Below are 26980 nucleotides of genomic sequence, written 5' to 3' on the forward strand. Positions count from 1 at the left end.
GGAAAATGAAGAAAACCTTCATGCTTTAATATTAATAATCATAATTATGGTGTATTTAGTACGAAAGAACATGGCGTTATTATTTGGCAGTTAATTTAGTGTGTGCATTCAACAGAACGGAAGTGCAAATCAATATTTTATTATTACTAAACATAATGTTTCTGTTGCAGTCTGATGTCAAAGTGATTTCATGGACCTACCCCCAATCAAAATCCCAGGAAAATGCTGTTTACTTAATTTCAAAGTCCATAACGAACATTAAAGAAACAAGATCCATCGTAATGCGTTGCAATAGTATCCACCGCACACTGCGTTGGAATCATTTTTGGTCGATTTTTTCATATGTCTGTTATGAAAATTCACCTATTACGAAGAAATAGTTTTTGCTTGACATGGCCGTACTTATGATTTGCTTCAAACGTGCGCATGGGTCGTTTTGTACATGATTTTACCATTTTTAATGGGAACTCTACAAAAACGGCAGTCCCTCGTCAAACTGTACAGAAGTGTTTACATTAGTGACAAAGAATTGCACTGAACAAGTGTTTCTGGTTGGAAGACTACACATGTGGGCTCCTGTCTCACTGCTTGTTTTCAGTCAAACGTGAAAAGGTCATTAGAAAACGTACCGATGACAGCATAAATGTAGTGAGTCGGCCATATTTCTCCACCGCTTCTGCGACGAATCCTCCACCGCCGCGGCGTTGGAACCACCGCTTCTGCGAAAGCTATGGCCAGTGTGCAATAATCCATGGCTAAAAATAGAAAAGGAATTTCAAAGGAAAAGACACATCAAGAATGTTTCCGGACATTTCTGGTCCATAGACAATACCAGTTTGTACCTCCCAAAGCTTTTTCAGCAAGGTGTAAAAATTTTCAGATATGTCAGAATAAACTTAAATGTTCGTCATAGCTATCAAATTGTAACATACTTACATACGATATTATATTAATGCCACCCTAGTGATCTACGAATGTTGCCGAATTTTTCGTTACGCGAAAATATGACCACATGTTAATTTTTTTTTCAGACATACCTAATACATGTGTATCTATGCATAAAATATCTCACTAAATTATTTTATGCATAGATACACATGTATTAGGTATGTCTGAAAAAAAAACAACAACAACACGAATTATCAACGTGGAAATGTTGCAAGCTCGCTCTGTACTACTGTCTCACAATTTTATCAACTAGTAAGCTCGTGAAAATGTGCCGTATATGAACCTACAGCGGTGAATTAATGCTAAACTTTTTGAAACGGCAATCTACTACTACAGCTGTAGCAAGTCGTCGGATAACAAATTTGATCAACTTAAATATTAAGATCTTGAGAAAACTTAAATCTCCTGTGAAAAATTGGCGATGATAAACAAATACTATATACCTGTTTCGTCCTCACAGTATTCACAAATAACTGATTTTTGTTAGATGAAAATCTGTATTATTATTTAACGGTTACACTTTTCGTCTCAAATGTTCTCAAAATTAAGAAAAATATCATAGATATTTAAGTTTCTTGACAGTGGTGTTAGATGTTGGATTTCTTTCCGTGTAGGCCCTAAACCTCTTTGATTTCATTAGTGTATTTAAATTTTAACAGTTCAATGATTTTTTCCTCAAAATATGAACATTTCAATTTCTTTCATTCCTCCATTACGTTTTCTCATTAATATAAATATTGAAACATTCAAATTGTTTTAAGACAGATTCTGCTCACTTCAGCTAAATTCATTTGAGTCTCACCATGAGAAAACCAACATAGTGCATTTGCGAACCAGCATGGATGCAGACCAGCCCACGCATCCGCGCAGTCTGGTCAGGATCTATGCTGTTCGCTAGCGCTTTCTCTAATTGCAATAGGCTTTGAAAGCGAACAGCATAGATCCTAACTAGACTGGTCTGGATCCATGCTGGTCGCAAACGCACAATGTTGGTTTTCTCATGGTGCGGCTCAAATTTTATAGAAGAATATGTCTGGGTTGATACAAATATATGTATCAAAATTTAAACGTTTTTTTTCGCCAGTTACATATATTTCGATTTTTTCTCGGTCTGACTAAAGTTGTAAGTTTGTCTGACTGAATGTCCAGTATTTTTGCAGTAAGTCTGCTGTTATGTATAGCGGACTTTTAAGTATAAGAGATGGAGTGCTAATTAGTGCACCTCTAAAATACACTGGCTGCAGAACTGACATTCTGAGGTACATTTGTGGTGCATGTTTGTGGTGTTTAAAAGGACTTAATCAGTGTGTATATAATTAATGGCAGGCACTGTCCAAAAGCTTAAGAAAGAAATCTTAAAAGCTGAATGATTTGGAAAAAAGCTTAAATTATTTATTTAGAGTGAAAACACCGTCGATGTAATTTATGTTTTGGTGTTCGTCACAAATAACCAAAAAAGACCAAAGCTATTCGCTAAAGACTGAATCAGTGTGTATGTAAACAATGACTGGCAGTGAAAAAGGATTAATTCCTCAGATGTCACTGTCTTTCCAATATTTTACACATTGATAAGCAGCCACCATCAGCGCTTTCTGTGGGATGTATCATGGATGTTCTCCGGACCGTTTAGGTAGGGACTGACCCAATCATCCGGGACGGTTTGCATGCTGTGATGCATTTCGCAGACATCATACCGGCTAATTCTGTCTGTTCGAAATGTAAGATATCTTCTGTTCTATTCTGCTCTAACCTGTGTCTTTGACAGGTCAGTTAATGTTTTACGATATTGTATTTTTGTTTCATGTTTTGATCTGCCTACCTTCGATTTAAAATGCTTGGTATCTTACGGTAATGTAATTTGTAATGTAATGTAAGTTCTTCTATAATAGTTCAATTACCATTTTTTATTGAACATTATATAAATGTTTATGTAAAGCACGTATTTTTATATGAAAAGAGTGCTATTTAAATGTGGTTTATAATAATAATAATAATAATAATGACGGATCCATGAAAGTTTATAAGTAAGTAAAATTTAGCTTGAATGACAGAAAAACAGGAAATTTCGGCATTACCTACCGGGGCTACCCTGTCCGACACTGCAGCCTGTCAAAGTTCGTGTTAAAAGTTTTATGCCAAATGTGGGTGAGGTCTCAATCAGTCAGTCATCGATGGTTCTTGTTGATTTATTTTTATAGCTTTTTGATTACAAGTTGTGCGGGTGAGTGAGTGTGTGTGCGTCAGAAATTATATGTTCGCGTATATGACATTTACAGATATGGAAGTCAATCATTAGATTTTAGCCTCTATTACAGAAAATTATGGCATTGCATACCCTATCCGATCATTATTTCGAGTGAGTGAGTGTGAGTGAGGGAGGGAGGGAGCGAGTGAGCGAGCGAGCGAGTGAGTGAGTGGGTGGAGCGAGTGAGTGAGTCATCAAATGAAACTTAATTACGGAAAGTAATACATATAATTTAGCTTACATGACAGAAGATTCCCTGTCCGATCGTGACTGCAGTCTGTCATTCGTGTTAGCTCGTATGTGTCTCATTAATGATCATTGGTTCTTGTTGATTTGCAGCGGTGCATTGGAAGTTCTTGTGTGATTGTGTCAGCCGGTCGGTCGGTCAGTCAGTCAGTCAGTCAGTCAAAATTTAAAAATGTTGGCGTTAAATATGGAAGTCAGACAAGTAAATGTGCTTAATTGTATTATAACGGCTTTAACTAAGTTAGTGGGCGCACTAAGATATTTAGATATTCACTCAATCAATATTAATATTAATATATTAGTTTGATAAAAGTAGGAACCTAAACGAATTTTTTTTTTGAAAATTTCACGTTGGTACATGAAACGCATACATGTATTGGAATGGAATTAAAACTGATTGATATTGAAGCACATAATGTGATTAACTTGTCTGGACAAAACCACGAGCACGATTTCAAAAAAAAAAATAAATAATAATAACCGCTAGGCGCATTGACAGAAAAAGGCGGCGATTCTGGTATTTTCACTGTGCCAATGGCCAATGCTTAGCAATTGTTTCAACCTCGCGTCATTTGAATTTCCCTTATTTCCGTTCTATTTCTATGTGACCGCATCACACAAACTATTCTGGACTTGTAAAAATAGTCGTATATTTATATTTTTATAATCTTAGTATTGTGTGAGTATGTGAGCAACTAGGGACTACTGTTTTAAACAACAAAGACAAACAGCAACGGAGTCTATAATTATTATGAGCTTTATATTCACAGTTGAAATATTTGGAATCACTCCGCTCTAGGGTTAGGGCTAGGTTTTAGTTTTAGGGTTGTAAATGGCCCAACTCAAATGGTGCAAACTTAGAGATAAAGGTTGTATAGAGAAAACCTTTAAAGATCTTCTTGTCACAGAGCTTAGATATTTGGCATGTAGCAGTGTCTGGTGGACCTCTACCAACATTGTTCAAAACATGCACAATGAAATGTTGATTCTTCAGGTGTATCGGTTCACTCAGTAAGCACTGGCTATCAGTCTTTTCGTGGCTTTTATTATTGCAATAATTTTATCAATTAGAATTATGCTTATTCTGACGTATATTGTATTTATTATAAAAGGTAATAAATATGTTTATGGCATTTTTTTCTATTTTTCTCATGCGTTGTTTTTAAAAATATGAGGGGTTTCGCAGTTTTACCCTTTCTTTTTTCCTCATGAGGACGACTGCGGCATGATTCCCAAAAATGTTTTTTTTTCCATTTTATGATGTAAGTAATAAATTATCCTGATTTCAGTGAAAACTTAATACGTGCGCTATGATACTATGACGGAAACCAGAGACAGCTACAAAGACACAAAGTTTATTTCAGACTATTTTAGTGAAACGTTGATTTTTTTTTCAGGAAACACATGTGTGTATCTTGTGGTGAGGTAAAGGGAAAGTTTCACACCCATGTTATATTCTGTAGACAGGCTAACAAGGAAAGTGCGAATGATATGTTGAGTGCAGAGAATGCAAGGGCTGATTCTTTAAGACTGAAAAGTTTCACTGTTCAGGAACTTAGGAGTAAATACGGTAATGTGTGGCCCGAAGTTGCCCATGCCTATGTTACTATAGGTGTACCGATCGTAATTGGACAAAAGAAGGCAGTGAATTCAGTAAGAGACTTACAAGCCCACTGTCATGATCAAAATTTAGGAAAATTTGTATTAGATATTGAGGGTAAACTATCATTTCAATGGTATAAAAATCAAAGGCCACTGGCTCCGGTCCGTTCAGTTTCAAACACAACTCCCCAAGTATCGGACGACGCGTCTGACACGAGCATTCCGCCAACCAGTACCTTGTGCAATCAAGGGAAAGAGTCTGCTTTCGCCCCCTCTAGTCTATATGTTGCTTCGCGCAGTGGAATGTCTCATACTGCTGCTAGCAGTTGTCATGATCAATCTAAGACCGGAATTAATGCTACCAGCGCATCCCCGCCCGAATTTGTGACTTTTCCATTGCCGTCGGAACACATCCCTGTAAAGCTCGCAAATAAGCCGTCACTAAATTGCCCTGGTGAAACAATTTATTCTAAAGAACGTGCATCAACTCGAGTTTCTGATTCTCACATAGAAGAAAATCGTACTGACCAGTTTTATGTGAGAGAAACTTTTGTTGATTCACCGACCAAAGTAAAACGCAAACGAAAGCGAGATATAATCTCGTCCCCAGAATACGACACTTCACCCCGATCAAACGTAAGAATCCCTGATAACTCTCCACCTTCGGTAACTAGGTCTAGATGTGAACGCGTTAGTTGTATAGAAAAGGAAGTCGACGGATATTCTATCGATGTTGTGAATGAGCCATCATATGTTCCGAAAAAGGAATTTGGTCTAAAGGCGCTAAATTCCAAACGGAAAAAAGCATACGCACGTGAACTTCTTTCAGGAATTCCATCTTTAATTGAAGACCGAACTATTTTGCAGTCAGTAAACAGGCAAGATTGGCCCGCAATAACACCATGTAGCAGAAAAGGGAAAGGAATCAAAGCAATAGTAGACATTGAGTTTGGCACGGTGGTCTGTGATTATTACGGCGAATTTCTGCCTTACAAAAGTGATAAAAATTATACACAGAATTTGTCCAAAGAAAATAATTATATGTTCAATTTTTATTTTGAGGGGAAAAAGTACTACATCGACTCAAATGAAAAACACTGCAAATGCCACCCAAAGAAACTGTTGAAAGGGCGAATCATAAATCATTCAAAATCAAAACAAAATGTAAAGCCCGTTGTACATTATATAAGAGACGGAACACCAGTGGTTTTATTTATAACCACGAAAAATGTCGCAAAACGTGAGGAAATTTGTTACGACTACTGGTACAATTGTACACATGGCAGTCGTTAGACGTTACCTTGGACCAGTACGATAAACCGAGTCTAAATAAAGAAGTATTAGTCTAACATGTTCACTGTAACAAGTAACGACAATTCACACAAATCCACTCTGAAATAATGATAATTTGTTTCGTTAGTTTTGTAACAGTATACTTGTGTATCTGATGGTAGATGCTACATGAACTTTGTTGATCTTCCTGAAAACGACATTATACTTTTTTATTACAAACACAGGGCATGGGCTTGCGCGATATATATTTTCATTCTGTTATAAGGTCATAATTTAAGGTCGTTTGTTGATGGCAGATGCTACATGAACTTTGTATATCTTCCAGAAAACGACAGAATACTTTTTATCATCAAACACAGAGGCATGGGCTTTCGCGATGTATCTTTTTCATTCTGTTATAAGGTCATAATTTAAGGTCGTTTGTTGATGGCAGATGCTACATGAACTTTGTATATCTTCCAGAAAACGACACAGTACTTTTTATCATCAAACACAGAGGCATGGGCTTTCGCGATGTATCTTTTTCATTCTGTTATAAGGTCATAATTTAAGGTCGTTTGTTGATGGCAGATGCTACATGAACTTTGTAGATCTTCCTGAAAACGACAGAATACTTTTTATCATCAAACACAGAGGCATGGGCTTTCGCGATGTATCATTTTCATTCTGTTATGAGGTCAGAATTTAAGGTCGTTTGTTGCATCTAGTTTGTTGATGGCAGATGCTACATGAACTTTGTCCATCTTCCTGAAAACGCCAGAATACTTTTTTATCATCAAAGACAGTGACATGGGCTTTCGCGATGTATCATTTTCATTCTGTTATGAGGTCATAATTTAAGGTCGTTTGTTGCATCTAGTTTGTTGATGGCAGATGCTACATGAACTTTGTCCATCTTCCTGAAAACGCCAGAATACTTTTTTATCATCAAAGACAGTGACATGGGCTTTCGCGATGTATCATTTTCATTCTGTTATAAGGTCATAATTTAAGGTCGGTTGTTGATGGCAGATGCTACATGAACTTTGTAGATCTTCCAGAAAACGACAGAATACTTTTTATCATCAAAGACAGTGACATGGGCTTTCGCGATGTATCATTTTCATTCTGTTGTAAGGGCATAATTTAAGGTCGTTTGTTGATGGCAGATGCTACATGAACTTTGTAGATCTTCCTGAAAACGGCAGATCGAGGCATGGGCTTGCAAGATATACATAAACTTTTTTTAAGTATGGTATTTATTACCAGGCTGGCTGTTGTCAGTGCATTCTTGTACTGTACCGTGTGCATTATCTGTAGATTCTAGGATATTATTTCATTTAAAAGAGAATTTGAGAGAAGAATATAACATGGGTTGAAACATGTTGCGGCTATGGTTCTGATCAGGTAAGATGTTTTTTTTTTTTAATTTTAAAAGATAAAATGAACTTTTAATGCTTTGCTAGGATTTTGGTGTTGTTTTTTTTTCAAAACTAATTTTTGAAGATAACGTTTGGCATCTAAACTGAAATATGCCTCACTCAGCTGTCTTGGATTCAAACCTGGCACAGCACCAAACAGTAACAAATGAACGAATTTGTAACCACTGGCATAGGGAGACGTTATAATACAAATTATAGGATACTTTATATATCTTTAAATGTCAATACAAACAAGAGCTGTCAGAGAACAGCAATGCTCGACTTGTCAACTGAATGAATATAAAAGCTGAAAAAGGGGCATTATTTTGTAAAATACAAACGCGGTAATGGAACCTGTGCTCATGACATTATACAAGTTTATATAAGTGTGTAAAGTTTCATTCCATTCTGGTAAGTGGGTACAAAGATACCAGCTTACATACAAAAACTGCTAAGTTGAAAAACGGGCATAATTTTGTAAACATGCAAAGTAGAATTATAGAACCTGTGCACTGCATGTCAGATCCTGACAGTGAACATGTGTGTGAAGTTTCAATTCATTTCCATTTGTGGGTATTGAGATTCCAGCTTACATAGAAAAGCTTAACCAAATATTTTTTTAGTAAAAAAGGGGCATAATTTTGTAAAAAAGCAAAATAGAGTCATGGAACATGTGCAGTGTGAAATAGTTTATCACAGTAATTAAGTGTGTGAAGTTTCAATCCATTCCAAAAAGTGGTTACTGAGATACCAGCTTAGACTGAAAAAACTTAACCAAACTGTGATGCAGACGCTGACACAGACGCACGGGCGAGTCCAATAACTCTACCTTTTCTTTGAATTATTGAGCTAAAAATGACTAACTGAAAGCCAAAAAGGGTCATAGCAGATTACATGTAGCATTCGCCTAGCCATGTTTAAATTGAACATCTGTAGTTTCAATAAAGTTTGTCGAACCACTGCAAAGACATGACAACGGGTTGAAAAACATATTGAATTAATGTAACAGAAGGCCATAACTCGGTTAAAGATAAATAGAATTGTGATGGCATTTGTCCTGCATCACTGTCACATCCGTACCAAAATAAGACAAAAAACTTCATCTAGAAAGGGTCTTTTAAAGTAAGGGTCATGACTATGCTCTAAATCAGTAAATTGTAATGGCATTTGGAATTTCCACACCTAAGTATACATTCATACCACACTTCAACGAAATCTGAACAACCAGTACTAGGTATAAAAATATATTTTCTTATTCAAAGTCTTTTAAAACCTGCGTTCACTGTGCATGGTGATGTTTAGGGATATTTTTCCATAATCTTTTTTGTAAGAATGTAACAAATATTTCATAGATTATTCCAATTTGCAATTCTGAGAAGATCTCGAGTACAGCCCCTTAAAATTTTTAAAACAAATGTTTATTTACATATCAATTAATTTTATTAGGAATTATTTGACTGCAATTAAATGGTTAATTTGGCTATAACCATCAAAATTCAAAATTTTGGCCGATTGGGGTTTGCCTCCTCGTGGCTCGGCTGGTAAACATAACACATTGATAACCCATGGCTCAAGTACATCACCAGACTCATTACATAAATCATTTTTCAATTTATATGATAAAGGATCCTTTAATTATCAATGTGTTATGGCTAAAGAACCCCGTCTCAAGATTAGTCTAGTCAAAATTGACAATAGGATTTTGGTCGCAGGTTGCATTAATTAGCATTTCATTGGATATTATCATATGCCATTCATTCCAGCATTAAGAAAAATTTACCATGATAAAACATTTGGGGAGACTGATAGAGGTTTATTGCCACCAAAGTCCAAAAAAATCCTAAAAAAGGAGTCTAAGAATGAGGAATGTTGAGCCAGCGTTTTAATTTACACCACCTATTTTGAGTCCAAGAATGAGAAATGTTGAGCTAGCCTCTTAATTCACACCATCTATTTTGAGTCTAAGAATGAGAAATGCTGAGCCAGCCTCTTAATTGACACCATCTATTTTGAGTCCAAGAATGAGAAATGTTGAGCCAGCATCTTAATTTACACCACCTATTTTGAGTCTAAGATGAGAAATGTTGAGCCAGCCTCTTAATTTACACCATCTATTTTGAGTCCAAGAATGAGAAATGCTGAGCCAGCCTCTTAATTGACACCATCTATTTTGAGTCCAAGAATGAGAAATGTTGAGCCAGCATCTTAATTTACACCACCTATTTTGAGTCTAAGAATGAGAAATGCTGAGCCGGCCTCTTAATTCACACCATCTATTTTGAGTCTAAGAATGAGAAATGTTGAGCCAGCCTCTAAATTCACACCATCTATTTTGAGTCTAAGAATGAGAAATGTTGAGCCAGCCTCTAAATTCACACCATCTATTTTGAGTCTAAGAATGAGAAATGTTGAGCCAGCCTCTTAATTCACACCATCTATTTTGAGTCTAAGAATGAGAAATGTTGAGCCAGTCTCTTATTTTACACCATTTATTTTGAGTCTAAGAATGAGAAATGCTGAGCCAGCCTCTTAATTCACACCATCTATTTTGAGTCCAAGAATGAGAAATGTTGAGCCAGCCTCTTAATTCACACCATCTATTTTGAGTCCAAGAATGAGAAATGTTGAGCCAGTCTCTTAGATTACACCACCTATTTTGAGTCCAAGAATGAGAAATGTTGAGCCAGCGTCCTAATTTACACCACCTATTTTGAGTCTAAGATGAGAAAAGTTGAGCCAGCGTTTTAATTTACACCACCTATTTTGAGTCTAAGATGAGAAATGTTGAGCCAGCCTCTTAATTCACACCATCTATTTTGAGTCTAAGAATGAGAAATGTTGAGCCAGCGTCTTAATTTACACCACCTTTTTTGAGTCCAAGAATGAGAAATGTTGAGCCAGCGTCTTAATTTACATCAACTATTTTGAGTCTAAGATGAGAAAAGTTGAGCCAGTGTTTTAATTTACACCACCTATTTTGAGTCTAAGAATGAGAAATGTTGAGCCAGCCTGTTAATTCACACCATCTATTTTGAGTCCAAGAATGAGAAATGTTGAGCCAGCGTCTTAATTTACACCACCTATTTTGAGTCTAAGAATGAGAAATGTTGAGCCAGCCTCTTAATTCACACCATCTATTTTGAGTCTAAGAATGAGAAATGTTGAGCCAGCGTCTTAATTTACACCACCTATTTTGAGTCCAAGAATGAGAAATGTTGAGCCAGCGTCTAAGATGAGAAAAGTTGAGCCAGCGTTTTAATTTACACCACCTATTTTGAGTCTAAGATGAGAAATGTTGAGCCAGCCTCTTAATTCGCACCATCTATTTTGAGTCCAAGAATGAGAAATGTTGAGCCAGCGTCTTAATTTACACCACCTATTTTGAGTCTAAGATGAGAAAAGTTGAGCCAGCGTTTTAATTTACACCACCTATTTTGAGTCTAAGATGAGAAAAGTTGAGCCAGCGTCTTAATTTACACCATCTATTTTGAGTCTAAGAATAAGAAATGTTGAGTCAGCATCTTAATTCACACCATCTATTTTGAGTCTAAGAATGAGAAATGTTGAGCCGGTCTCTTAATTCACACCATCTATTTTGAGTCTAAGAATGAGAAATGTTGAGCCAGCCTCTTAATTTACACCATTTATTTTGAGTCTAAGAATGAGAAATGTTGAGCCAGCCTCTTAATTTACACCATTTATTTTGAGTCTAAGAATGAGAAATGCTGAGCCAGCCTCTTAATTCGCACCATCTATTTTGAGTCCAAGAATGAGAAATGTTGAGTCAGCGTCTTAATTTACACCACCTATTTTGAGTCTAAGAATGAGAAATGTTGAGCTAGCCTCTTAATTCGCACCATCTATTTTGAGTCTAAGAATGAGAAATGCTGAGCCAGCCTCTTAATTTACACCATCTATTTTGAGTCCAAGAATGAGAAATGTTGAGCCAGCGTCTTAATTTACACCACCTATTTTGAGTCTAAGATGAGAAAAGTTGAGCCAGCGTTTTAATTTACACCACCTACTGTAGGCTTACTTATTTTGGCGGTGTACTAATAACAGCGCTTTTAGCGCTATCGCACGTGCGCTAATTCATTTACGCGCATTAATTTGCCCAAGCATTTTCATGTACATTTTCCTTTGATGATGTTTTCTTCGAACTTTTGCAAATAAATACTCTTGACAGTTTGCACTAGTTACACTGCTTGCTAATATTTTAAGGTTCGTATGATATTCCTGTTTATTGTTCATATTATTATTTTAAATATATCATCATACAAAATAAAATATTTAAGCTTGTAGTTTGTGTTTTTTCTCATTTGATCAAGTTGTTATCGATTTCCGTATCACCTTCGGGCATGTCTGTTGTTGCAGTCGCTCGTTTACGGGAAGGGGTGAATGTTTGTATTAAGACACAATGCACGTACGACAAAGGAGATTCAATGATTAAAATGTGTGACAATCTCGTTTTATTTCAGCAATTATAACTAGTATACAGAATATATAACACGCAGATTATTATAATTAAATACAAGAAGAGATTTACGGTATAACGCTTAAGTAAATAATTTAAAATAAATCCTACTTTCTTTAGCCCGCCAACAGTGAAAAAAGTTGATTTCATAATCAGTATGACGTATAATTACAGCAGAAACACATTACATAAAAATTGCCGATGGCTAAGTTTATTTCCGAATATTTTTGTGAATCTCCGTAAATCTCCAATAGTCTCACCTCGGACAGCGCTAAAATTAGAAATTAGCGGTCTCGCGAGAGCACTAATTCACGTCCACGCATTAATTAGATATTTCACCAAAAATTGCGTTTGCGCTAAATTTTTGCCGCGCTAATAAATGTACGCCTACAGTATTTTGAGTCTGAGAATGAGAAATGTTGAGTCAGCCTCTTAATTCACACCATCTATTTTGAGTCTAAGAATGTGAAATGTTGAGCCCGCGTCTTAATTCACATCATCTATTTTGAGTCTAAGAATGAGAAATGTTGAGCCAGCCTCTTAATTCACACCACCTATTTTGAGTCTAAGAATGTGAAATGTTGAGCCAGCGTCTTAATTCACGCCATCTATTTTGAGTCCAAGAATGAGAAATATTGAGCCAGCCTCTTAATTCACACCATCTATTTTGAGTCTAAGAATGTGAAATGTTGAGCCAGCATCTATTTTGCTATCATTATAAAGATCTATTCATATTAAAAAGAATGATATACAAAATAACATATCGACAGCACTGTAGTTTACTTATGTTGAATCATTCAAGGGCAGTAACTCAGTGAAAATCATCTGAATAGAAAATGAATTTCGTTTGGAAGTGTTAACAAAGAAAAAAGATGTAAATACATGGGGTTACCCTCTTTAGGAGCCTGAAAAAAAAATGGTACTACAGTATACTGTGCTAAATAATAGAAGGGCAATAAGTCTGTGATAAATCATGGTACCCAAAGGAAGATAATATGCCCATCTCCTCTTGATAGTGCAACAAGTAGTTGCTGAAAAATAATCTGGACAACTGCTGGATGGACGATGGACAGACAGACAAAGCTGCGACTATATGCTTCCCCTTTAGGGAGCATAAAACATAAAAAAATTGTCAAAAAATAACTTAGGAAGAGCATATTCCCTTGGATAAAATTTACAGACTGTCTGAAGATTATATAACTTTATATAAATGACTGTTGTTAAATTAATAAATTTACTCTATAGATAACATCTGTATTATATGTAAGAATGAAAAGAGTAAAACAGTATTTTGATTTTTATTACAATCATATTTTTCAACAACTTTACATCTCTCATCTGAAATGAGTACACTTACATCACAAGAAATGCCGGATTTTCACAAAGACAATAATATATTTCATTGGTATCATTTCAAGATTGTATGGCTGAACTGAAATAATAGCTTCTAATTATTATATGCATAAATCATTGTTATTCATATTGAATTAACCTGTACGTACACAAATCACTTGCTGAACAAGAGCTGTTGGAGGACAGCAACCCTCGACTATTCAACAGCCTTGTCGAATGAATGAATAAGGAAGTAGAAAAAGGGGCATAATTTAGTAAAAAAAAAGCAAAATAGAGTTATGGGACCTACTTTGTGCATGTCAGATTGCTAAGTTGAAAAAGGGACATAATTTTCTAAAGTGCGAAGTTGAGTTATTGACCCTTTGCACTGCATGTCATATCATGACAGTGAACAAGTGTGTGATGTTTCAATCCTTTCCCATTAGTGGATACTGAGATACCAACTTACATACAAAAACTTAACCTAAAATTTCTATGTTGAAAAAGGGGCATAATTTTGTAAAAAAGCAAAATAAATAGAGTTATGGGACCTACTTTGTGCATGTCAGATCATGACAGTGAACAAGTGTATGAAGTTTCAATCCATTCACATTAGTGAGTACTGAGATACCAGCTTACATACAAAACCTTAACCTAAAATTTCTAAGTCGAAAAAGGGGCATAATTTTGTAAAAAAGCAAAATAGAGTTATGGAACCTGTGCAATGTAAGTCAGTTTATCATCGTTAATAAGTGTGTGAAGTTTCAATCCATTCCCATTAGTGGTTACTGAGATACCAGCTTACATACAAAACCTTAACCTAAAATTTCTAAGTCTAAAAAGGGGCATAATTTTGTAAAAAAGCAAAATAGAGTTATGGAACCTGTGCAATGTAAGTCCGTTTATCACAGTGTGTGAAGTTTCAATCCATTCCCACAAGTGGTTGCTGAGATACCAGCTTACATACAAAAACTTAACCAAATTTGGACGCGGACGCCGACGCATGGGCGAGTCCAATAGCTCTACTATTCTATGAATAGTCACACTAAAAACAATTTGTTGTAACTACCAAATTCCACTTTTCCAGAAATCGAAGTTTCAACTCGCCAAAACGTTTTTGTTATAAAAGCTTTTTTGAAAACTCCAAAGCAGCTATGTTTTAGTATTTTATAGGCAACATCTGGCCTTTTAACTTTTCAACGTTTGTTGTTCAGTCAAAATTTTTATTTGTTTGTAGGTATGACATTTTCCCATTGTGAGTGTTCAGACTTACGACATTTTATTTTTTAATGCAGAACTCAAGATTTGGACACACAACATTTCAGATTTAGCAGTTTTTATCATGTGTTCACATTCTGTTACTTGATTGGCTGATATTGGCTACACTATCTCACTTACACTAATATTGAAAATAATATTGAAATAATCATGTAACTTATATTCATACACAGAATTTACTGGTATCTGTAATCAGAGATGTGTATCTTTTCATAATGTAACCTTATCAGAAAGAAATGACTAAGCAAGATACAAACAGCCTTTATTTAAATTTAATTTCTTTTATGTTTTCGAAAAGTGAAATGCTCATTTTTGATACACTCAAGTAGAGCAAGTGGCTTAGTGACAATACAGAAGCCCCCTAACAGTGGAAAACTTTGTTAGTGATCATCCCTTGTGGTTGTTGGCAGCAGTGTAGGACTAAAAATGCCTCATAGCTAAGAGGCAAAAACTATTTTTACTTAAATTTCAATAGTGACCTTGACTTATAAGTATAGATCATGTATGTAAAACATTGTCTCATCATGGGGAACATTTATGTGCAGTCCTAAGATAATTCATTAATAAACATAAAAGTTATGGAGTGGAAACAATTTTACTTGACCTTTAATAGTCACCTTGACCTTTGACTGACAGCTATGGGACATGTGAGCGACACAAGCAACTTATCATCTAGCTATGGGAAACATGTGTGAGTGTATAAAAATGCGTGAAGGCATTTAATAGCTAAGGAACAAAAACTCCTTTTATTTCATTAGTGACCTTGACCTTTGACCACCAAGCATGGGTCACGTATGTCTGGTTTCTGTAGTGTTAATAAAACTGGTGTTCCACCAGTGGGGGACTGATAGAGTATTACTTACTATGATGACATAAATGTACAACTTTGCCGGCCAATTTAGAAAAAAAACACCCTATCAAATGTCATATTTCACTTTTCTTTTATATGATGTCAAGTTTTACCATAATTCTTGATTGGACAATTTGTCACATAATATTGCAGTTATTATATATAACATGTATATATCATGGCTGGATTTAACTTGATTAAACAGCCTTATTTTATTTCCCTTAATTGACAAAGTAGAAGAGTAGTAGCCAAACTTGTTACACATCTCAATTATTTGAATGATACTGGTTGAGGTATATTTCTGAGAAATTAATTCAAAATTGGACAAGAACTTCAAAAGGTGATGTTGTTTATAGAACTTTAAAGCTGGGGATGCTAATTTGCAGTAAAGTGGACCTGTCAGTACAAGTTTGGACAGGGATCAACCAAGAAACATCAATACCTAAGCTTTGTTTAAGAGATATAAAACTTGTCCTATCATGTCATCTTGTTAAGTCAAAAATTTTTGTGAGTTGGTTCAGAAGTTTTGCTGAACCTTTCATATAAAAGTTTTGTGACACTGACCAGCAATATCCCCTTCATACAGGAGAGTTCAAACAATAGTTAGTTATTGTTCCTTGATACTGCACTTCACCTGCTTCGGTTAGAGTATCATTGAATAGTAATGGTTTATATTACAATTTGGGCAAGAAAGTGCAATTTGTCTAAATACCTTCACTTCATTTTAACATTTTGCTATATATAGAATTTAAATCAATTTAAATTCCTGATTCCTGAATAATACATAACACGGGTTGTTGGAGGACAGCAACACTCGACTAATCAACAGCCTTGTCAATGAATATGTCAGAAAGGGGGCATAATTTTGTAAAACAGCAAACAGCACAAACAGCATGGGCGAGTCTAAATGTCCGATGTAAGCAAATTATGCACATGAGCGTATTTATTAGGATCCAAATCACCTACACTTTTTAACTTTCCAGCCTATGAAACACTTTAATCTTTATTTACCCCAATGTACATGGGGTTGGAAAATATGGCGAACACACTGTGGATTATATCACGTTTCATGACTGAAATGACTTGTAAATAGATTGCCATCCAATTTTTACAAGTAGGTTATCTAAACTAGTGTTATTTCTAGAGTTCAAAAAGGGCAGGGTGCTGACTAAAAGGGGCAGGGTGCTGTCCGAAAGGGGCAGGGTTCTCTTTTAGACGTGAAAGTTACCATAGCAGTAGTTGAATTTCTAAATGTCTATAGTTAATATGTATTCCATTTATGTTTATTGCACACTTAAAGAAATGTCACAGAGGTAAAGTGGTAAATATTCCCAAAACCAGTAACATAGTTTACAAAGATATTTTACTTACTTTATAGTTTAGTTTAAACCATTCAAGCCTTTCTCTTAAAAAATGTCACCAAGAGTGTCAACTTGTTCATATATAATAGTGGAGGGCCTTAATATAAGCTTAATCTTGAAACCAAGATCATGTTGTAAACAACAAAGTAAAAGGCCTGTTCAGGTCACATTGTAAACTAATAATTATCGAAAGTCATGTTGTATTGATCAGGTCTTTCATCAATATTTCATTAACAGAAAAGTGTTTTACTAAAACGCATATCCAAAATATACTATCCGGATACTGGTACACTTTCGGAATGTTGTCTGAAAGTAGCTTTTACTCAGTTTACATGACCAAAGAGCTATAAAAATAAATAGATTGGCAACTTGAAAGGCATATAGAGCAAATCTTGCCAACCTCCCGTGACAAAAAAAACGAGATCTCGTTTACCGGAAGTGGTGCTTTCTCCACGCCATTTTGTATGCGAAAGCAATTATTCATCGGTAAAATAATTATCACCGTATGACCACGCTTCTTTCGATGGCAAAAAAAAACGTGTACTTCATGTCTTAAGACCATTTCATATTATACTAATATTGTTTTAGAAGCTAACATGTATTTTAAATGTAGTTTTAAAGGTACAAATTGTAACGCCATGCTCGCCGATGTTTGTTTTTAGTAAGATAACGCCGAATCACCCTCTGACACGAGCTCACGTGAGATTACAGCCACTTGCCATTTTGTGTATTTTATACTTCTTTGACATGACCCACTAGGGTAAACCAAAGATAGTTCCTCATTTTTTGATGTTTTTCATCAAGAAAAATACACTGACTGTCCGCTTTTTTGAAGGAAATATGGAAAAAATGCATACGACATCGGGAGTAATAAGACTTGTGAACGGACATTCTAAACTTTCTTTTACTTTCAATATTCATTAAAATTTGTGCATTTTCTAGTTGAAATTACAGTAGAATCAAACTGCATTGATATATACTTGTCATTACACTAAACAACCGTCTAGGCTAATTTAAATTTTGCACACAAAATAATCTAGGGCACTTTTCATGTGCTCGGTAATCAGCTGGCTGCTTACGAACGCCTTTTTGACATTACACAGGATCCATACTCTTTATCAATTAGTTTTAACACTTCATTGATTCTCGTTACCTGTGTGCACTCGCCGTGACGTAATTTGCTGATCAAAAAATCGTCGAGGCATGTCAACAGGGAAATTGGCGGGATTTGGTAGAAGATCAAAGGCAAGAGGGCACATTTTAAGGGCAGCGTGGCGGCGGTAAAAAAGGGCAGGGCGGGGCGCCCCGTTGCGTCGCTCTAGAAATAACATTACTAAACTGCAAGGTCATTAATTATGTCATAATGCATGATGTAATCATTCACAAATGTATTCATAAACATGTGCACATTTTAGTACAAACACATTAAGTTGAACTTCTTGCAATATATGTGTTGTGCCTTACTTATAACTTCATTACATTTTAGCTCTACTTTATACACCAGTTTTTTTATAGTTTTTACAAAAATACAGATCACTTCTGAACTACATCACAAATTATTGCATCATCCTATAAAATCTGCATACCAAAATCCCCTCCCCCCCCACCCAGTTCTGTATTGAACCATGTTAGTGTACATTTCTTATCATGACAACCAAAAGCTCTTTTCCAAGAATCCATCTGGTGATGGAATGTTCCCATGATGCTTCACAGCGTTTTCCAGTAGCAACTGTAACCGTGTCAATGACCCACTTCCAGCATCAGAGGACACATTTTTTAACTTTGGCAACATTTCTTTTACAAGAATATGTAACAATTTTAGAAACTGTTTATTGTACACTTGACAAAGAGCATTTCCTGTAACCTGTAGACAGTCATATATCATTGTTGTTGTAATGTCTGGTTCCGGATCAATGTTCAACACACGTGTAAGCCAAGTCCACGCATATTCTATGCCATGTGGATGATTTCCTCTTGGAGGGGCAGAAACAATAATGGAAAAGTAGAGTCTCATTATACCAGACATTCTCTTCAGAAACTTGTCATGTTTTTCAACAACGCCATCATCATACCTGTACCCTCTCGATCTAAATGGAAATGGAGTATATTATAGAACATACAATGAAAAATATCATGGCAAATGATCAAGTATGAAAAAATCATTCTGTTGAAAATCTTAAACTACAGAATTTCTGAGAAATGAATACGTTGGAAATGCAAAAAAAAGAAAGAGTTTTTTCATTGGATTATCATTATAAGGTGTTACTGACCAGAACAGAAAGTTCTATAGTTCCATAGCAATCAAAACCTTGATTTTAATGTGACAGAGTCAAAGATTAAACGTCAATGAAATAACACTCATTACAGTGATGTTACCAAGCTTTTTCAAAAAATAACTTTATAAAACAAAAAATGTCTTTGTCAAATACTGTGTCTGTGGAATCCTAACTGTCTGTCATATTTTTATTTTGGATTTTGTGGTTTCATCAATCTAAACCAGTAAACAATATTTTCTTTCTTCAAAATTTATTATCAATGAATTCAAGACCCCTTTGAATTTTATCATGTTTGCTGAATTCATGAAATTTTATGTCCATGAAACTAAATATTTCTTAATATAGCACAATACTAATATTTACGACTTACTTGAAATAATCTGCATCACTCTGTCCTTCCTGTCTGGGTATGTAGTAGGGTACTAGGTATGGGCACTGCGCTTGGAAGTGTGCCAGTAACAGTTGTCCAATACTGGGAGATTCCCTCCAGAGTCCCGCAGCCACCATTCCAATAGCAAATGCTGACTCATGCTTCGATGATACCTGCTCATCTCCCTTTTTCTGTAAAAATTGTTTACATACATGTCTCGTTTCTGAAAGCTACATTGGGAAGTTTCAGTAATGGAAGTATTGTGGAAATACAAAGTCCACTACAAGAAGGAGACTGTTATCTCAATGAACATAGAACCTTATGACAAAGATCTGTTTGTATGCAGACTTACAAGAAACCCGTATTGACGATTAGTCAAGAGCAATGTTACTAATTTTAGTGGGAAGACAGTGCAAGGTAAAATTTTCTCCAATTCCAGAAGCTTCCCTAGTTTTTAAATGTGCCATGTGCAAAGTACCAATACAGTGGACACTTGTCCCAATGTTTATTATATTTAGTTAGAGCAGCAGGGACCAAACTCAAAGATCCCTGGTTTTACATCAATGATGTACAATATGAAATATATTCAATATATGAGCACCATGAGAAAACCAACACAGTGCGTTTGCAACCAGCATAGATCCAGACCAGTCTTTTAACCCCAGATGACCCAATATTAAACTTGTCCAAGATTTTATTTAAGGTAACACTGTCACCAAGTTTTGTTAAGATTGGGTCAAAATTGTGACCTCCAGAGTCTTAACAAGCTTTTCCTTTGATCTGACCCATTGACCTAATTTTTGAATCCTGATGACCCAATACTGAACTCATCCAAGATTTTATTGAGGGCAACATTCTGACCAAGTTTCATTAAGATTGAGCCAAAATTGTGACCTCCAGAGTGTTAACAAGTTTTTCCTTCGATTTGACACGGTGACCTAATTTTTGCTCCCAGATGACCCAATATCGAGCTCATCCAAGATTTTATTGAGGGTAACATTCTGACCAAGTTTTATTAAGATTAGGCCCAAATTGTGACAAGTGTTAACAAATTTTTTCCTTTGATTTGACCTAGTGACCTAGTGTTAACAGTTAAATTATTGACAACGGATGGACGACAGACTTAATAGTACTGACGACGGATAAATTTTTAAGCTATTTTTTCGAATATCCATGCATAAAAAGTTACAAACTGGACTAGAAAAATGACTTAAATCTAATTCTGTGTGTGACCTCAACCTTTGAGCTAGGTGTCCTAGTCTTGTGCATGACACATAATCAATCCCTTGCTAGATGAAAACTTAATAAAGTCAACACAAATGGTCCTGTTAACCTTGACCTCCAAAATGTGACCATAGTTTTGAGCTAGTATTCTAGATATTACACATGAAACATTGTCTGTTTAAGGTTAACATTTGTGTCAAGTAATATTAAAATCCTTGGATGGATAGCACAGTTACTGTGGACACAAATAAGACACTGTAAAACTCTGACCTGTAGTAAACTTGACATCTGAGCAAGGGATGAAGGTTAGTGCAAAGTTATCTGAATATAAATCTGTGCATGGAAATTATTGCACACATAAAAAATACCTGAAACTTTTTACCTCCTAGGTGACCTTGACCTTAGAGCAAGAACACTGGGTGTTATACATGACACATCCTTTCATTATGGGAAATATTCCTGCCAAGTAATATGAAAATCCCTTAATGAATGGCAGGGTCATGGAGCAGACATGAAACGGACTGTTGATACCCTGTAATAAATCTTTGACCTCCAATAGTAAGTTTTATCTCTGAGAAAGGGGTCTGGATATCATGCATGACATATCTTATTGGGAACATAAATATCAAAATCCGTTGACATACGGCAGAATGACTGAGTAGAAATGAAATTTGGAAAGGATGTACTGGATGACAGATGGAAAAGAGAAATCCCTGAAACTAGTCTAAAGCCTTGTTGGGATTAATCAGTGAGCATAATTTTGCAAAATACATGTCAAGAGTTATGGGACTCGATGCTATGGCCTAGTTTCATAAACACTACGAAACCTGTGAAGTTTTTAATTCAATATTTAGATAGTAACTTGCATACAAAACTTTAACCAGGATTTTTCTAAGTCCAAAAGGGGCATAACTTGGCCAATATAAATGTCAGAGTTATGGAACTTGATACTATCACCTAGTTTTATAACCCCGAAGACACATGTAAAGTTTCAAATCATTATCTGCATTAGTTTTGGAGATAATAATTGCATGCAGTCCAAAAGGGGGCATAATCTGCCCAAAAAGACAAGAGTTATGGGATTTGATCCTGTGAGATTGGTTATTGACCTAGAAAAAGAAACTATAAATGTGTCACAGACATGGATGCCCCACAACATGAGAAAGGTCACAGGCATGGTACTGCTCACAAACTAAAAGAAGGACCCTTGGCCCTATTTATTTACAATAAAAAATTATTTACAAACAGAAATATTGTAGGAAAACCAGAAAATTTAGTATTCTGTATATGTAGTGAAAACTGGCTAAGTTCAACCAAGGACTGTGACCTTGACCTTTGAGCTAGTGAAATGGTTTTTGCGCATGACACATCGTCTATCCATGCTTATCATTTGTGTCAAATTATTTTGGAATGTCAAAGTTATGACCTGGAAACGAACATCACCCTTTCCCAAACACACATACACACACATGGACTGGGGTAACACTATATGCTCCCCAGCCCCCCATTTTATGACGGGGGCATAAAAAGTAAGTTTCAAAGCTATATGTCTTTAAATAATATACAAATTTGCATGCAAAACTTTAACCAATTAATGCTGACTCACACTGACGCCAGGGTGAGTAGAACAGCTTGGACTACTGTCGAGCTCATTAGGAAACACTACTGATCAACATCATCTCAGATTAACCTTTCTATAGTGTGAATCACACAGGGTGCATAATTATCATACATGGAACACCTACCACAATCATTTTAGCAATGAGATGTTTACAGAATACAGGACCCTGTGCATGCTGATCGAGTCGAATACGTCTCCCGGATACTTCTACCGGCTGACAGGACAGGAGCTGCAGAAGACGCTTCAACTTGTCACGTAAATGATCACCACTAACAGGTGATATTGCATTGATGGAAGTGTTTACTCCTTTCTGTATGTCAAACTTGAATTTCTTCAACTGTAATAGAAATGTATTTTTAGTCACACCAACACATTTTAGGTTGTGACATTATTGCTTTAATGGTGGAATAAGAACCAAGTGGCAGATGCCCTTCTGGCAGGCATCTGGGTACAACCACTGAAATTCCAAACAAGAGCTGTCTGTAAGACAGCACACTCGACTTTTCTCAGTGCTTGACTCTGAATTAGAGCTTTGCCAGTAAAAAAAATCCAAGTTAAAAAAGGACATAACTCTGTCAAAATTCAAATCAGAGTAATGGGAATTGTGTCTCCTGGTGTAGACTTTCATAGTAAATAATTATTTTGCATTTCAAGCCAAAAGCTTTAATAGTAACAGAGATATTTGACTTTATCAAAAATTTCAACAAAAAGTTAAAAAGGGGCATAATTCTGTCAAAATTCAATCAGAGTTATGGGGATTGTTCCTCCTGGTGTAGACTTTGATGGTAAATAAGTATTTTAAGTTTCAAGTCAATAGCTTTGATAGTAACAGAGATATTTGACTTTATCAAAAACTTTAACCAAAAATTCTAAGTTATAAAGGGGCATAATTCTGTCAAAATTCAAATAAGAGCTATGGGGATTGTTTCTCCTGGTGCAGACTTTGATAGTAAATACCTATTTTAAGTTTCAAGTCAATAAGCTTTGGTAGTAACAGAGATATTTGACTTTTTCAAAAACTTTAACCAAAGCCGACGCCAAAGCGGGTACAATAGCTCTACTTTTTCTTCGAAAAGTCGAGCTAAAAAACGAGATGGCTTCCGGTCCCACAGGGAAAATAATTCAAGTTAGCAATCTAAAACATTCCTAAATGTAGGCAAAACCTCATTTAACAAGCAAATTCGATGAATTGGTATCCCCCGCCGAAAGGGTTTGTGGTGAGGAATGGCAAAAAAATATATCCGTCAGAAAGTTAAGGATGTTAATAAGAAGCAAATAATTTCATTAGTCAAAATCAATTTAACAGAAAACAAATATTTAATTAAAGAGTACATAATAAATGTATGATACTTTGATCCTGACTAAAGAATTTATTTTGAATGGGATATGCTTACTGTAATAAGCTTAGCTTTTAAAATTAAATGCAGCTAATTGAAATATGAGCTTGAAGTTTAACTGGAACGAAATATTGTCTTTGAGTGGTTTGGCACCAGGTGTTGTTGTTTAACATGTACATTTGAAGTTAAAACAAGAGCACCGCCTTGCGGGTGCTGACGCTCATCTGATTTTTTTTGTGTAATAGAAATATTGTCCTACCCATGATTTTCTAAGTCTAAAAAGGGCCATCATTCTTGCAAAAAGCAGGATAGAGTTATGTTTCTTGATGTACAGTGTCCACTTATGATGGTGAAAAACTGTTGCAAGTTTTAAAGCAATAGCTTTGATAGTTTATGAGAAAAGTTGACTTAAACATAATACTCAACCAAGAAAATGATTTTCTAAGTCCAAAAGGGGCAATAATTATTGCAAAAAGCAGGATGGAGTTATGTTGCTTGCTGTACAGGGTCAGCTTATGATGGTGAACAAGTGTTGCAAGTTTCAAAGCAATAGCTTTGATAGTTTAAGAGAAAAAGTTGACCTAAACATAAAACTTAACCAAGAAATCTGATATTTTCTAAGTCCAAAAGGGGCCACAATCTTGCAAAAAGCAGGATAGAGTTATGTTTCTTGCTGTACAGGGTCAACTCATGATGGTGAACAAGTGTTGCAAGTTTTAAAGCAATAGCTCTGATAGTTTAGGATAAAAGCTGACCTAAACATAAAACTTAACCAAGAAAACTGATTTTCTAAGTCCAAAAGGGGCAATAAATCTTGCAAAAAGCAAGATGGGGTTATGTTTCTTGATGTACAGGGTCTGCTTATGATGGTGAACAAGTATTCCAAGTTTCAAAGCAATAGCTTTGATAGTTTAGGAGAAAAGTTGACCTAAACATAAAACTTAACCAAGAAATCTGATATTTTCTAAGTATAAAAGGGGCCAAAAATCTTGCAAAAAGCAAGATGGAGTTATGTTTCTTGCTATACAGGGTCAGCTTATGATGGTGAACAAGTATTCCAAGTTTCAAAGCAATAGCTTTGATAGTTTAGGAGAAAAGCTGACCTAAACATAAAACTTAACCAGGCAACGCCGACGCAGACGCCGACAACCGCTCAAGTGATGACAATAACTCATCATTTTTTTTCAAAAAATCAGATGAGCTAAAAAACAGATGTCCTTATGAGAACACTGGTAAGATATCTTGAACATGACTGAGGGCAAGGCTTGTGCAGTCACAACTTAACATGTTGAAGGTTTGAACATTTAAAAAAAAAAAAAAAAAAAGGAATGGAAATATATATAATTATGTATATATATTTATCTTTTTAAGGGCGTTGGGCAGGAAATAAAATTTCACATGTTGATTATAAATATTGATGGAAGATTAAAAATGAAAAACAAGATCGCTCACCAGAGTAATATGAGCTACATGTTTCTAATGTCAAACTGATGATTTTTAGAAATTTTTTGGAAGATTTTCCGATGTACAATCAAGTAACCCCTGAGGCGGGGCCAATTTTACCCTGGGGGTCATGATTTGAACAGAGTTTGTAGAAGTCTACTAGGCAATGTTACATGTCAAATATCTAAGATCTAGGCCTTCTGGTTTATTTTTAGCAAATTTATGAAGATTTCCCTATGTACAATCAAGTAACCCTTGGGGCTGGGTCAATTTGACCCTGGGGGGTCAAGATTTGAACCAATTTTGTAGAGGTCCACTAGGCAATGCTACATGTCAAATATCTAAGCTCTAGGCCTTCTTGTTTATTTTTAGAAAATTCTGAAGATTTTCCGATGTACAATCAAGTAACCCCTGGGGCGGGGCCAATTTTACCACGGGGGTCATGATTTGAACAAATTTTGTAGAAGTCTACTAGGCAATGCTACATGTCAAATATCTAAGATCTAGGCCTTCTAGTTTATTTTTAGAAAATTTTGAAGATTTTTCTATGTACAATCAAGTAACCCCAAGGAGCGGGGTCAATTTGACCCTGGGGGTCAAGATTTGAACAAATTTTGTAGAAGTCTACTAGGCAATGCTACATGTCAAATATCTAAGATCTAGGCCTTCTAGTTTATTTTTAGAAACTTTTTGAAGATTTTCCTATGTAAAATCAAGTGACCCCTGGAGCGGGGTCAATTTTGACCCAGGGGTCATGATTTGAACAAATTTTGTAGAGGTCCACTAGGCAATGCTACATGTGAAATATCTAAGCTCTAGGCCTTCTGGTTTATTTTAAGAAATTTTTTAATGATTTTCCTAAGTAAAATCAAGTGACCCCTGGGGCGGGGTCAATTTTGAACCCAGGGGTCATGATTTGAACAAATTTTGTAGAGGTCTACTATGCAATGCTACATGTGAAATATCTAAGCTCTTGGCCTTCTGGTTTATTTTTAGAAAATTTTGAAGATTTTTCTATGTACAATGAAGTAACCCCATGGCAGGGTTTTTTTTTATTCTATAGCAGAGGCTGAATATCGGCCTCGTCCCCCAGCCGAGGATTTCCCCCACAGCCAAGGATTTCCCCCACCGCAGTTGAAATTCCCCTACGTCCGAAATTCCCCCCCCCCCCCCCCCAAATCATAAACAAAGCAATGGAGATTACTCCCAGCGATTTTCCCGACCGAATATTGGACCCGTTCACAATTGCAGACGGTCTTTCATAATTTTCAATGGGTGTGAAAACCTTTAGAAATAGTAGAAAAATGTTAGAAGAGTGTTCAGTGGACCCGAGGTTCCGGTTTTGACAAGCGAAAATCGATAAAAACTCGTATCTGACCCGCACATAATATGCCGTGTGCGTCTGCTTGTCTCGCGGTAATACTCTTTGATGTGTAACGAGTCCGAAAGCTCTGCCCCTTGTCAATCAAAATCCCAGTGAACTTCATACTGTTTGTCGACACCAGCGTAAGTATGGCAGTAGGCGGAGCGTCGTATGTTAATTAGCTACTGACAGATGTCAATCACGCCACACGCCGACTGACACGTGGTTATCATCAGTATGTAATATAGATGATTGATAAACAATGCAGCGTCAGATTATCGTGTTTGTACCTCTTGTTAATTAGCGGTAACAGCTTA

General features: G+C 35.8%; 1 protein-coding gene across 1 annotated transcript in view; it reads right to left on the bottom strand.

Annotated features, from left to right (window-relative positions):
* Window positions 1-13492: 13492 nt before the first annotated feature.
* The window catches only part of LOC123533951 (mRNA export factor GLE1-like), a 51618-nt gene continuing 38130 nt past the window's right edge, over window positions 13493-26980 (bottom strand). Inside the window, exons 11-13 of the mRNA XM_045315944.2 lie at window positions 22645-22857; window positions 19676-19866; window positions 13493-19116 (exon numbers count right to left, since the gene is read on the bottom strand). Of these exons, the coding sequence (XP_045171879.2) occupies window positions 18675-19116; window positions 19676-19866; window positions 22645-22857 (846 nt within the window). The 3' untranslated portion in view covers window positions 13493-18674. The remainder of the gene's footprint in view (window positions 19117-19675; window positions 19867-22644; window positions 22858-26980) is intronic.

This window comes from Mercenaria mercenaria, chromosome 12, assembly GCF_021730395.1.
Source record: "Mercenaria mercenaria strain notata chromosome 12, MADL_Memer_1, whole genome shotgun sequence".
Lineage (NCBI taxonomy): Eukaryota > Metazoa > Mollusca > Bivalvia > Venerida > Veneridae > Mercenaria > Mercenaria mercenaria.